Consider the following 13,481-nt stretch of genomic DNA (forward strand, 5'->3'; position numbering starts at 1 on the left):
ATTCAATAATTTGCCCAGAGAATCTTTCAATAACGAAAGTCGAGGCTTGAATTTTTTCTTCAGTTCCCCCAGCTTGAGAAATGCTGTGTTCTTCCCTTTTGGTATTCTAGTTCCAAATCTTTGCATATTTTATTATAATACCTGGTTTTGTCTTCTCGAGCTGATGTTTGAAATTTTCTGTTGAGCTCTTGGATCTCCTCAATTCTTCTATTTGCTTTTTAGCTTCTCTACGCTGGAGAGCAAGTTTCAGAGTCTCTTCTGACATCATTTTGACCTTTTCCTTCTTTCTTGTCTTCTTAATGACTTTTTGCTCTCTTCATGTATGATGTTCTTGCTGTCATCCCACAACTCTTCTGGTCTTCGGTCTTTAGTGTTTAATGCATCAAATCTGTTCTTCAGATGGTCTCTAAATTCAGGTGGGATAAATTCAAGGTCATATTTTGGCTCTCGTGGACTTGTTTTCATTTTCTTCAGCTTCAGTTTGAATTTGCTTATCAAATGTCTTAGTTTCCCTGTGCCGACACATGCACACTATCATAGCCTTAGGATCACACAACACAAACTTTGTATTTAATATGACTAATATGCAAATCTAAGGAGCCCTGATAGCGTAGTGGATTACAAACTGGGTTACTGACCTTAAGGTCAGTGTTTCAATCTACCGGGCAGTCTGGGAGGAAGACGAGGCTTTCTGCTCCTGTAAAGATTTCCAGCCTCGGAAACCCTGTAAGTCAGAACCAACTTGGTGGTATACAACCACATCTCTTCTCTCCCCCACCATCCCTGACCCTGCAACCTGCTCCCCATCTCAACTGGAGAATATTCTATAAATGGAATCATAACATGTGTAACCTTTTAAGATCGGCTGTTTTTCACTCACCATGAGGATTTTTAATAGCTGGTGGAACAAATGCCACTTAGGTTTTGCTTCTTTGTTGAAATTTTCTCGCAATTAAGCGTATTCTACCTTCAAAGAAAACTTAACTGTGGAAATATTCAAACATATGAAAGTAGATGTTGAAAGGATCAGTGTTGCTATTCTGGTACATATTTCACCTGAAAACTGATCTAAACTATTTTAGGAACTGACAGATTTCTGTAGTTTCGCTCCTGCATCCTAACACAAACCGTTTTCATTGTTAATGTCTGTACCTGCTCTAAGTCTAGTACCCCATCACCTATATCTTATAGTTTCCCAAACTCCTATTAGTTTGGGTCTCCAGTTCTGGCCCTTCAGATGAAGCAGAAAGTCACTGGCGTCCCCAGGTGTGTGTGGGGTAATCTCTGCAGAGGAAGGGATTCTGTCTCAAGGCTCCCTACCTGCTTGCCTGGACTCCAAGGTGTACCTCTCCTGCACCTTCTCCTTAGACTTGGAATCAGAACCCTTCTTTTGCACCTCACCTGGAATATATGGAGAATTAGACTATAGTTTAATGAGTCTAGAACGATGGTTCCCATCTTCCTTCAGTTGCCTGCCTGGGTCCAGAATGATATGATCCATTAAAACTGTGTCGGGGAACAACGTAGACATTTCACAGGGTTTTGGATAGAAAGGCCTTAGCTTGTCCATGTCGGAGAGGACTTTGAGGCGTGGGGATGTTTGCATCAGACAGTTTGGACCCTGGAGCTCCTGTACTTACAGGATCTGACAACGTGTTTGGACCCCACCGAGAGACACTAGGGCAGGGAACCTAAGTGCGGTGGGGCCAGGTCTGTACGGTGAGACAGCAGCAATGGCAGTTCGGGACACGGGCCCGGCTGGTCTCACACACGTTACCTTTCCCGAGTTGGTGCTTGCTTTTGGAAAGCCCCATAGGTGAGCCCGTAGCCCCGGCCGGCGCAGGCGCAGTCCTTGCACCTCTCTTCCGCACTGACACCAGCCCCGTGTGACTCACAAAGGAGCGCCTCATCTCGGGTAAGAAGGGGGACTCCGACGCGGGGACTCCTCACCACGGCAATCACTCCCCTCTCTGAGCGCGCCCTCTGGAGGCTCGCGAGGAAGCGATCGCCCACGTGATGGCTCCACCCCCTCAGTGTAACGCGCAGACCGGAAGCGGAAAGGTGGTCCCGGAAGTCCCTTCTGGGCGGAGCCGTAGGTGTGAGTGACTACCAGTTCTCCGAGCCCTGCTGCCCCCGCCTCTCGAGGGGCGCCACGGCCCAGCGTCGGATATGGACGGTAAGAGACCACCACGACCGAGGGGGTCTGGGGTCAGCACGTCCCCTCCCGCGGGCACAAGGGACCGGCCTGCCCACCTTGGGCCGCGGGGCTGGGCTCTGGCGCCATCGGGACAGCTGAATCGGACCTCGTCTCTCCTGTTCTCGAACTCGGCTTCTTCTGGCCCCCACCCAGCCTTCCTCGGCGTCCAGTGCCCAGTCCTGTGCACCTGGACATCAGGGACGGGTGGCGATGCCCTGCGGGTCTAGCCCGGGATTGTAGGGTCAGAGGGCAGCCGAAGAAGGAGTCGGGTGCGGCCATCCTCTCTTGCTACCCTCGGTAAGAGTGATGGGAAACGCTCAGACCACAAAACGCACCCTACGGGCCACGCAGGGTGGTAAGCACCGCCGTTCACCAGCTGTGGAGAGAGGGGCAGGCAGCGGGCAGAGCCCATGCCCCCGGCAGCCTCTTCTCCTCCACCGGCCCTCTCTGCCCTCTGTGCTCAGGGATTAAGGTGGCAGAGAGCGGGAAGGTGACTGTATTTGCTGAAATGCTTAGGGCTGCCGCGCTTGATTTTGGAAAATACTTTGTGACATGTAAAAAGCTGTACAGCCTTATCGTTGTCATCAGGGTTTCATTCAAATTGACAAGGAGAAATACCAACCAACTCTCCTTCCTCCATAAAAGATATTTATGCAGTGGGGTTTTTGCTCCGTAATTCACTTACCTTTTGAAGAAATTTGTCTTCAACCCATTTTCTCCAGGGTTGTTGTTGTGAAGGGCTGTCGAGTCAGTTCCGACTCACAGCAACCTTGAATAGGGTTTCTGAGGAGCAGCTGGTGGATTTGAACTGCCAACCTAGTGGTTAACAGTTCAGTGCTTATCTACAGCACCACAAAGTCAAATGCTGCTGTTTAAACTTAGATGGGAAAGCTGGGGTGTGAGGGGCTTTGATGGGAGTTTGTCTGGAACCCCCCGTGCTGTCAGGCACCACAATTTGTCTTTGTACACACTCAGCACCTTCATTCTGGTTTCGTTTGTTCCTTCTGGCGAGTGTGGTAAATGCGGTCAAGACTCAGATGTCCCTTGTTCTCCAAATCCCGGAACTAAGTACATTGAGATTAGTTTTCAAGTGAATCAGCGCTGGCTTTGTTCATGAGTTTGCTATGTATATAGCAAGGGTTTTGATTTTCAGGAATTTTTATTTTTTCAATGTTTTATTGTGAATTATGTGATAGTTTACATGGGAGAATATTAGCTTTACATTCATCCTGTCGTATATCGTTTCATTGCCATGGTTACAATTCCCTCCATGCATCATCAACCAACCAAAGGGTATACCCTGCAAGCCTGCAAGCTGGTCATCAGCACACAGCCCCTCTCCCTCTCTGGGTCTTAAGTCCCCAGCCGCTCCATCTTCCCACGTCATCATCTCTGCCTCCATCTCTGGCGTCACTGCTTCTCTGAATAGGGTCCCGCTCTCTACTCTTCCCTTGATGGTCCCAGGGACCTTCGCTCCTAGGCTGAAAAGTTAACCACACCCCTCCTTGCTATAAAATGTCTACCTTTACATTTCCAACCCTCATAATCAATCCTGATAACAATTATTCACTATTGTATCAACAAGAGACCCATCCGCATTTCCTTTCATCAGCCTCGCCTAAACAGATTGGATACTACTCAGTGGAGATTCTGCCTTAAGGAATATTTTTCAAAGAAACATTCTCATATCTCTTTGACTTCTGAGTCTGGACAGGGAAGGGCACCTAAGCTCATGCCATGGAAATGTGTGTTCTGCCCACTGGGGGCGAATGGCACCTCTCACATCAGGACACTGACTGCCTTGCTGCCTCTCCATTTACATTTGGGAAGAAAAAGCCCCCAAGTTACAAATGAGATCTGTTCCTCAGGGTAGCTTTCAGTCACATTTCCAGGTGAGTAGGAACAGGTATTCACAGTTCTTAGTCGGCCAGCAAGGGGCCTTGATGGTGCTGTAGGATAAGCTCTGGGCTGCTGACTGCAAGGACAGTGGTTCAGAGCCTCCGGCCGCTCCAGTCCTCTGGAGAACGGTGAGATTTACAGCCTTGGCATCCTGCACAGCTCGTTACCAGTCCGAATGAACTCGGAGGGGGGTGTGCTTGGCATTGGGCTGCGAACCACAAGGCTGGTAGTTCAAACCCAGCAGCTGCTCACAGGAGAAAGAGGAGACTGCTCCCATAAAGACCGAGAGTCACGGAAAGCTAAAGAAGCTGTCCGTCTGTTCTGTCGGGTAACTAGAAGTTGGAATCAACTCCATGGCAATGGGTTTTGGTGCAAGAAAAGGTTTGAAGCCTTTTTAATGATTTAAAGCCTACGTATGCTGCCTGTGAAGGGAGCGTGATAAAGGATTTGTTTCCAGAAAGGATTAGTTCGGGGAGACCTGGTGGCTCAGTAGTTAAAGATGCTCAGCTACTAGCCAAAAGGTCAGTGGTTCAAGTTCACCACCCACACTGTAGGAGACAGATGTACCTCCATCACATTCCCGAACCTTCACACATTTCCTCTCTCATTGCAGATAACCTGTTCCAGTTGAAGGTATGTATGAGTGCTCCTCAGCCTTGTCCTGTGGTGATGGGTGAGGACGAGCCTTGTGAGTCACACCATCCCGAACCTCAGAACACGGAGCTGTGATAGACTAGCGGCTGGCTAACCCACAGTGGGCCTCCTCAGATGCTGACAGCCTCTTCTGTCTGAGGCGGTTGGAAACAAATCCATTGGGCATGCTTTTCATGAAGGAGCCAAGTGCCTTATCTCTAAGAAGCACATGTCCCTGGGTATGATGCAGAGTCTTCCAAAGCAGCCTCAAATCCCTCACAGACGCACTTGAAGGAGAGTCTGCAGGACAGTGAGCGCTCCCTCCGCTCTGCTTGGCTTTGTGGCCTTCAAATGAACTCTGTCCGGGCTGGTGTGTGCCATGGCTCCCCACGGCTCCCCAGTTCATCATCCACATTCAGCTGGATGGTGTCTTGTCACTAGTTGTGAGGGTGGCTCAGGCCCGGCAGGTTTTCGTTCTATTGTACTGCACAGGGTCACTATGATTCAGCACTCACTCAACGGCACCTGAGAACATGACTAGTTCTGAGAGCCTGGGCACTAGTGGTAGGCACTGGATTGGGATGTGGTTCTGGGTGCGGCGTGAGGTGTTACCTGCAGGGGTGGGGCTGCCTCTTGGGGATCAGGAATTGTGTACTGCAGGCTGAGGTGACATTCTCAGGTCAGTAAGGTCCACAGTTGAGGAACTCGGGGTCCCCGAGGTCATGTTTGCGTTTCTGACTGCCTGAGCCCCCAACTGTCTGCCCCATCAAATTAGGGCCTATTTAATGGGGCCTGGGAGGGCTGACATGGACTGGTCTGGGACCCTCAGTAGGCAAATGATAAATGGAATTTTGAATTTTGTTTAACTTTGGATATTGTAAACTTAGATAGCCACATGTGTAGGCTTAGAGAGTTTGGAGGAAGAACAAGGCTTGGGTGCAGCAAACATTGACTAAAAAATCTCTGTGAGTTTGTGGACGACCTCGTGGGTGAAGTCTAGTCAGTGTGGGCCCAGGCGGGGAGGGAGCAGGTGGGAGGCACTTGCCTGAGGGGGTGGGATTCACCTAATGGATTAGCAACACTTCTAACTTCCGGGGTCCTAGGGTTGCCCCAGCCAGATACGGCCCTCTTTAGGGGTTGGCAGGGCTGAAGGTTATGCGTGGCCGCGCGTGACTGTGAGGGTCATGCCCCAGTGGGTCAGGTCTGTAGCCTGCGAAGTGTCCTCTTTCTGTGAGGTGAGACCATATCTGTCCCCAGCTGAAGTTGGAAACACAGCGTGTGTGATGATTTTCAGGTTGTTTGTGAGCAGGACAGGCACTTTCACAGCCCCAGATGTGCTTCCTACCTGATCCACCCTGCATGTGGCGAGCCCCTGAGGGTGGCTGTGAGAGGGCACGTGTCCTGGCCCCCTGGCTCTCCCTCTGACTGGTGTCCATCCTCAGTTCACAGCAAAGCAGCTGGAGAAACTGGCCAAGAAGGCGGAGAAGGAATCCAAAGCTGAGCAAGCCAAAGTGAAGAAGGTGAGGCCACCGGGCGGGCTGCCAGCTCGTCTTGAACTCTGATTCTGTTTGCTGTCCTGGGCAGTGCAGCTTTCAGGCCCCTCTGAGCACCGTGCCTCACCTCACGGGTCCTCACACCGTGCACTTGGTTTTACTCAGCACCGTCCTCATGACCCCAGTGCCTACCTCTGAGAGGGGTCTGTGTTTTCAGTAAGCTTGCAGCACTTGAGCAAGCCCACCTGCATGGGGAGGGGAGGGTGGGGAGGGTTTCACACATAGCACGTGTCCTGGGGGGGTCAGGATCAGATGGTGGAGGGCAGAGCAGTGTGCAAGACAGGCCACCTACTCATCCCCAACTGACATTTTCCCCAAATTCCAGGCCCTTCAGCAGAAGAATGTGGAGTGTGCACGTGTGTATGCTGAGAATGCCATCCGCAAGAAGAACGAGGGGGTGAACTGCTTGCGCATGGCCTCCCGTGTGGACGCTGTGGCTTCCAAGGTCCAGACAGCCATGACCATGAAAGGGGTGAGTGGACAGGACGGAGTAGGGCTGTCAGCAGAAAGGGTGGCTTTAGGCCAACGGACGCTCCTGGCTCCCGTCTGCAGGACAGGTACAGCAGGCCAGCCAGCCTTTCTTACATTTCTGCAGGAAGTGGGCACACAGCCCCCACACACCCACCTGGGACTGCTGTCCCGGCACCAGAGGAAACAAGCATGTGGGCCTCAAGAGCCAGAGGGTCCCTCCCTGGGGTTGGTGCCTTTTATGGTTTGGATCATGTACCCTAAATATGTGTTATGGGTTGGATCATGTACCCTAAATATGTGTTGTGTGGAAGTTTATGGTCCTGTTTGGGGATGAGTTGTCTGTGACGTCAATGAGCAGGGTTAGTAGAGGGTGTGTCCTGAGTCAGTCTCTTTGTTGAGATTAAACAAGCCAATGGAAAGAGTGGGGCTTAGATAGATAGACACGTGCACCTCTCCAAGAACCCAGGAAGCAGAAGCTGAAGACACAAAGACCTTTCCCCCAGAGCCAACAAAAAAAATTGCCTCTCAAGCTAGCAGTCTGAATTCAGACTTGTAGCCCCTCAAAGTATGAGAACATAAATTTCTGTTTGTTAAATTCACCCACTTGTGGGATTTCTGTGAGAGCAACACTAGACAGCTAAGACAGACTTTGGTACTGCTCTAACAGACAGCTAAAATGTAGAAGTGATTTTGGAATTGGGTCATGGAAAGAGGCTGGAAGAGTTTTAAGGTGTCAGAGGCATTTCTGGTAAGCTCACAGGGAAGTGAGGAGAAGAGTAAGGGGCATCTGTTGTCTTGGAGAACACGTGCGGCACCAGCAGAACGGTCCCAGAAATGTGCGCGTTAAATATGCTTTTAGTGGGTCTTTCAAAGAAAATGCTGCTGAATTTCATCCAAATGTTTAGTGGAAGGTAGAAATTGCAAGTATGAACTTGAATACTTGGCAGAGATTACTAAGCAAGATCTTAAAGAAATGGACTTAAAACTTCCGATAATATGGCGGCCTAGACAGGTGCCCTGTACAGCAAACCAAGTGAAGCAGACACAGATGGAAACTCTGGAACCCTGGACTTCAGGGGAAAGGTTAGAGAAGTGGACTGAGCGCTTGCCAGGAAGAGAAAGCTGCATGGGGCCAGTGAGAGGGAGACCAGCCAGATGTGGCTCAACCACATGAGAGGGAGACCAGCCAGATGTGGCTCAAAGTGGACTGAGCGCTTGCCAGGAAGAGAAAGCTGCATGGGGCCAGTGAGAGGGAGACCAGCCAGATGTGGCTCAGAGAAGTGGACTGTACAGAGACCAAGTGAAGCAGACACAGATGGAAACTCTGGAACCCTGGACTTCAGGGGAAAGGTTAGAGAAGTGGACTGAGCGCTTGCCAGGAAGAGAAAGCTGCATGGGGCCAGTGAGAGGGAGACCAGCCAGATGTGGCTCAACCATCTGGAACCTCTGTGAGCAGCTTTGGTGGCAGAAGGTGGCCTGGCAGAGGAGAGGAAGAAAAGGTAATGGAATTAACAAAAAAATTTCGAAAGAATAATACTTAGGTCCCTACAGAAGACTGACAGAAAGATTGAAGAAAACACAGAAAAGACGTGAGAATTCAGAAAACACTACAACAACAACAACAAAATGGACTTACACACAAATGATGCAAAAGAACATAAAAATTTAGAAAATGTTGTTGTATAAACTAAGGACATGGATCCTAGAATGTTTACCGAAGACACGGCTACAAAACCTTTCGTTAAAGAGATTAAGCCTGTGACTGATGAATCTGTAACCAAGTGCCGCAGCAGAAAAGCCGTCAGCTTAGATGAAAGGGCACAGAAAAAAGCAAGAACGCTGTCTACTTTTTGGAATTGTACAAACAGGAAACAGACCCAAAGGAGCTCCATCCACTGTCCACTAAGAAAAGGACCATCCCTGGAGCAGCTCAGAGATCAGCGGATTATTTGGAAGAAGCTCAGGAAGCAGGGCCTTTTGGTTTCAAAAGGTGGGGCCACAGCCTCCTAAGAGAGTCCAGTCTTTGCCAAGTAGATTCTGGAGTGTTGGGCGCCCATTGAAGTGTGCCTTGGGATGGTACCACCCCCAAAGACTGAGGGTCCGGGGCAGTCATCATCATGGAGCAGAGTGGGGTCTCCTGGGAATGAGGAAGGGAGGTCACCACTCAGATGGACTAGGAGGATGGGGCCACCTAACTTTGAGGGAGCACTGTTGCTGTCCCAGTAGGCCTGGAAAGCAGAGCTGAATCCCACCGGCGAAGAGCCTCCAGCCAGAGTCCAGAGGATGTAGCCGATACCCAGAAGCAGAGGCCAGGACCCCAGCCCAAAGGGTCTCAGAAAGCAGTTTCTCCCATTTGTAATGGAAATGCGGACCTTGTGCTTGTTCTGTGGTCGTGCTTTGGAAATGGATAGCTTGTATTTTAGATTTCTCAGGTTCACAGATGAGTTTTGCCCCATGTTTAATTTCAGTGATTCAGAAGATGAGATTTAGGGCTTTGTGAAAATGTGATAGGACAAGAGTGCTTGCAGGTGGCAAGGACATGTCATTTGTGGATTGAAGAAAGTCCCAGAGACATGTGCCTGAGGTGCTTCTTGTCTCTGACCTGCTCTTCTGACCCAGGTGACTAAGAATATGGCCCAGGTCACCAAGGCCCTGGACAAGGCCCTGAGTGCCATGGATCTGCAGAAGGTTTCTGCAGTGATGGACAAGTTCGAGCAGCAAGTTCAGAACCTGGATGTGCACACATCGGTACGTGCTGTTGGCCTCTGCTGGTCTGGGTGTGCGGGAGGGGTAGGCTGCCCAGCACATGTGCTCCCACTGCATTCACAGAGCCCTCAGAGGCCCCGGCAGTGGGCACATGCTGCAGTGTGGACGTCATTGCCTAGGGGGTTGGGAGCGCAGGACAGAGCGTGTGGAGGAGGTGCCTGGCGGGCGGGGAACCTAGTCAGCGTGCTCCCTTCCCACTTCCCACAGGTGATGGAAGATTCCATGAGCTCAGCCACCACGCTGACCACGCCTCAGGAGCAGGTGGACAGCCTCATCATGCAGATCGCCGAAGAGAATGGCCTGGAAGTCCTGGACCAGCTGAGCCAGCTGCCCGAGGGTGCCTCCGCCGTGGGCGAGAGCTCTGTGCGCAGTCAGGAGGATCAGCTGTCGCGCAGGTGTGTGGCTGGGCCCTGGCTGCTCCTGGGGACCTTGGGGGCAGCCTTTTCCTGAGGAGAGCTATCCCTCGTGTCTCCAGACCTAGATGTCATCTGGGCAGCCAAGGAAAGCCGTGTGTTAACAGGAAACCTACCAGTGCCCACATGGCTTCCAGCAGCTCACAGACAGCTGTGCCCAGTGGCCTTGCTCTTGTCTCTTCCAGGTTGGCTGCCTTGAGGAATTAGCCAAGCCTGCCCACAGACAGCCTCCTGCTCTGGACAGCCCTGGGAAGGCCAAGCAAGGAGGTGTCTCAGTTGTACATCTTTCTTTCGACTGACCGCCGCCACCTCTCAACTCTCCCCACCTGCCCATTGGTTCGGAACTGTCCCCACCTCAAGTCTGGTGGTGGGCTCGTGCTGGTGTGAGTTTGCACAAACTTCTCTAGGTGATTACTGTGACTTGGACAGACTTCAGCCCCCTCAAGGTGGTTCCATCAGCCCCCAGCACTGGGTCAGCACCAGGCCAAGGTGGCTCTGTCTACCAGCATGCCTTGCCTGTGTGGCAGCCCAGCTCCCTCCTTGTGTTGGCAAGAGACACCAAGGACACCTGGCTGAATTCAGAGACATCCCCAGCAGGTGTGAGCCTTCCTAAGTGTCCCCAAACACCCCTCCTGGAGGCCTTTCTAGATGGGGGTCTTCTCCCTTACCTCTTCCAGGGGAGAAGTTCTCGGGGTCAGACAAGGTCCCAGGCCACTCGGTGTTGGAGCAGAGCAGCTTGACAGCAATCTAGTCATGCACACCTGCCTCGGCCACTGTCCACTGCGCCTCCTTGGACTGCCTTCAGTGAGGGGCTTAGAGCTGCTGCCTGTCCTCCGGGCAGCCCATCCCCTCTCCATCACATGCGTGCACATGTGTATGTGTGTGTATGTGTGTGTGTGTGTAAGAAGGAGAGAGAAGTGGTCCTTCCTCTAGGCACTAGTGCAGCCCCCGTGCCTGAGTGTCATGGCCTGCCATCCCGAGGGGTTTCCCTCTCCTGTCACTGTAAATAACAGGATGCCCTCTCCTGGTTCCTCCTGTCTTCTTCACTCACGTCTGTCCTTCAGAAGCCAGATGTGGCTCACAAACAGCCTTAAGGGACACAACCCTTGGCCACAGGGACAACTATCTGCTGTAAGCAACCAAGAAGCCAGTAGAGGCTCACCCTGGGCCCAGGATTCAAAGTTTGCTTCATTTACTAGGGTTTTTTGTTTGCAATTTTCCCAAACTAGAAGATCAGGTATCGCATGGGAAAACCTGGGTCCTGGCTGTACCCATATGAATATCTTGAGGCCTCACCATTCCGCTTGGGCAGGTGTGACCCACTCAGCTCCTTCCAGACGCCTCCTGGCCGTCAGTCCTGTGGCGTGCTGGACACCTTCCCCTTCCATAGATGGGGGGGTGCCTGTTGGCTCTGGCAGGTGTTGAGAGCCATGGGCCCTGTGTGGGTGGATCATCTCTGTGAGACCGTGTCCAGCTTCACCTCTGTGGTGTGGGCACCCTTTTTAGTTCATCACAGAGGAGTGGACTTATTGCCCCTTTCAGTTTTCTATAACCAACGTTGTCCTTCCCTAAAATGCCTCTGTAAGTAGATCAGTCCCAGAGTACCTACTGCCACACTGCTTTGGGGTCTGGGGTGCGAGGGAGCCCTAGGTGGGTGCTGGTGAGGCCCAGGAGGTGTGCCCGGGTAGCCATGAGCTTGGGGAGAGGGGTGCAGAACCTTGGCCCCCACCCAGGCCATCGATCGCAGAGTCTGCCGTTTTAAACTTGTTTTTACCTTCACTTGAAATGACTTTAAGCTTACATAAAAGTTACAAAGTTCAGAGCTTCACTGTGTTCTCCCAGTGTCTCTTGGTTAACTTTCTACGACTAGCCAGACCCGAGATGGCACTGGTCAGTGCATTGTCCATTCAGACCTCATGCCATTCCTTCAGGCTCTGGGTCTCCCTAATCAGGACGCTGCCTGAATCTTTTCCTATCTCATGACCTTGATGTTTTGGAGCCCCTTTCCCTTGTATTTGTGTGAGGTTTCTACACAAACAGATTGCGGTCATGTGTCCTTACAAGGACATCCACATGCTTTATAGCACTGGGGCTGGGGAGGTGCAGGTGGCACGAGGCAGGCTGTGGATGCTTGGGGGCCAGAACCCCCCAGGAGCTGGCTCCCTGCATAGGCCCATTCTGCCTCCTCCCCACATCTAATGAAGTCAGGCCAGAGTGGTGGTCCTCTCATCACAGCGACTCCTGTGGCCGAGGCTCCGTGATGGGCTAACAGTTCCCCCCGGGAGGCAGCATGTTGTTGGTGGGTGTTTTGGAAGTCTGTACTTGGCCCGGCGAGGATAACATGCAGGTGGAGCACTGCCCTCCCTTTTTGTTCCTCCCTGAGTGGTTCATCTGGAAACACTTGTGGGACGATGACAAAGGACCTGCCTAGACCAGGTCCCCAGTGTGGGAAGATCCCTGCATGTGTGGAGCCCACTCAGGTGTTTTGGGCCCTGTCCGGGAGGCCCGATTACTTAGGGAACGGCGGTTCTGAAAATCAGCTGCCCAGACCCTGGACCCCAGGTCTACTAAGACAAGGCAGGCAGGTTTGTGTACATGTATGTGGGGATGTGTACCTGTATGCATGTGTTTGCATTTTATGTTAATGTGTGTGCACATGTATTCAGTGTGTATGAGTATCTGCATTGCCAATAGACACATGTGCACGCACGTGTATGTAGTGTGTATGTGGGCTGTATACGAGTACTGCATAACACATGGATGTGCGTACACGTGTATTTAGTGTGCAAACTTGTGTATTGGAGTAGATGCATTGCACATGGACTTGTGCATGCATGTTCATTTAGTGTGTATGTGAGTATGCATTATATATGGGGATATTTCCATGCACGTGTATCTGGTGTATATTTGCATGTATACTGTGAGAATATGCGTTAAACATAGGTGTGCCCATGCACATGTATTTAGTGTATGTGTGCATGTGTGTGTGAGTATATGCATTGCATGTGTGCGTGCATGTGTCTTGGGGGGGTGTGAATGTGTGAATGCATGCATTGTATATGATTATGTATGCGTACACATGTTACTTGTGTGTGCATATGGGAAGGGACAGCTGGAGCAAGGTATTGTCTGAGACCCTCAAGCAGTGTCCGTGAGAAGCCTCTTGCAGGCTACCTGAACCCTTTTGGTACCACAAGGTCAGTGGTTCAAACCCACCAGCCACTGCGGGACCAAGCTATGGCAGTCTTCTGTGAAGGTCACAGCCTCAAGCTAGGGAGTTGGAATCAGCTTGATGGCAGTAAGTTTGGGGAGCCTTTCTGACCCTCACCTTCTAGGACCAGAGAGGACTCCGGGAGCTATCTATAGCCAGAGACCCTTCAGAAGGTTCAGGAAGTCCCCCTTCCTACCCCAGGTGGACACTGATAGCATACCCTCAAGACTTGAAGGGGCAACGCCTTTATTGAGGGTCCCATGTCCAGCATCCTGGAGTCTCATTGACGGGAAGCTTAGTCCTGAGAGCTCAGGCCCCCACACCAATCACATCATATC

The 13,481-nt window shown here is 51.4% G+C and overlaps 2 protein-coding genes across 2 annotated transcripts in view; one reads left to right on the top strand and one right to left on the bottom strand.

Moving 5' to 3' along the window:
* SPATA33 (spermatogenesis associated 33) overlaps positions 1-1,910 on the bottom strand; it is a 6,350-nt gene extending 4,440 nt beyond the window's left edge. Inside the window, exons 1-2 of the mRNA XM_006860261.1 lie at positions 1,778-1,910; positions 1,314-1,401 (exon numbers count right to left, since the gene is read on the bottom strand). Coding sequence (XP_006860323.1) covers positions 1,314-1,401; positions 1,778-1,910 — 221 coding nt within the window. The remainder of the gene's footprint in view (positions 1-1,313; positions 1,402-1,777) is intronic.
* A 2,361-nt stretch (positions 1,911-4,271) lies between these two features.
* Positions 4,272-10,139, top strand: CHMP1A (charged multivesicular body protein 1A). Its single transcript, XM_006860262.1, has 7 exons — positions 4,272-4,287; positions 4,710-4,729; positions 6,172-6,249; positions 6,608-6,754; positions 9,373-9,501; positions 9,727-9,914; positions 10,118-10,139. Exons 1-7 carry the CDS (start codon positions 4,272-4,274, stop codon positions 10,137-10,139), a joined length of 600 nt encoding a protein of 199 aa, XP_006860324.1.
* Positions 10,140-13,481: the final 3,342 nt, after the last annotated feature.

The sequence above is a fragment of the Chrysochloris asiatica genome, unplaced genomic scaffold (assembly GCF_000296735.1).
Source record: "Chrysochloris asiatica unplaced genomic scaffold, ChrAsi1.0 scaffold00037, whole genome shotgun sequence".
NCBI classification, from domain to species: Eukaryota; Metazoa; Chordata; class Mammalia; order Afrosoricida; family Chrysochloridae; genus Chrysochloris; species Chrysochloris asiatica.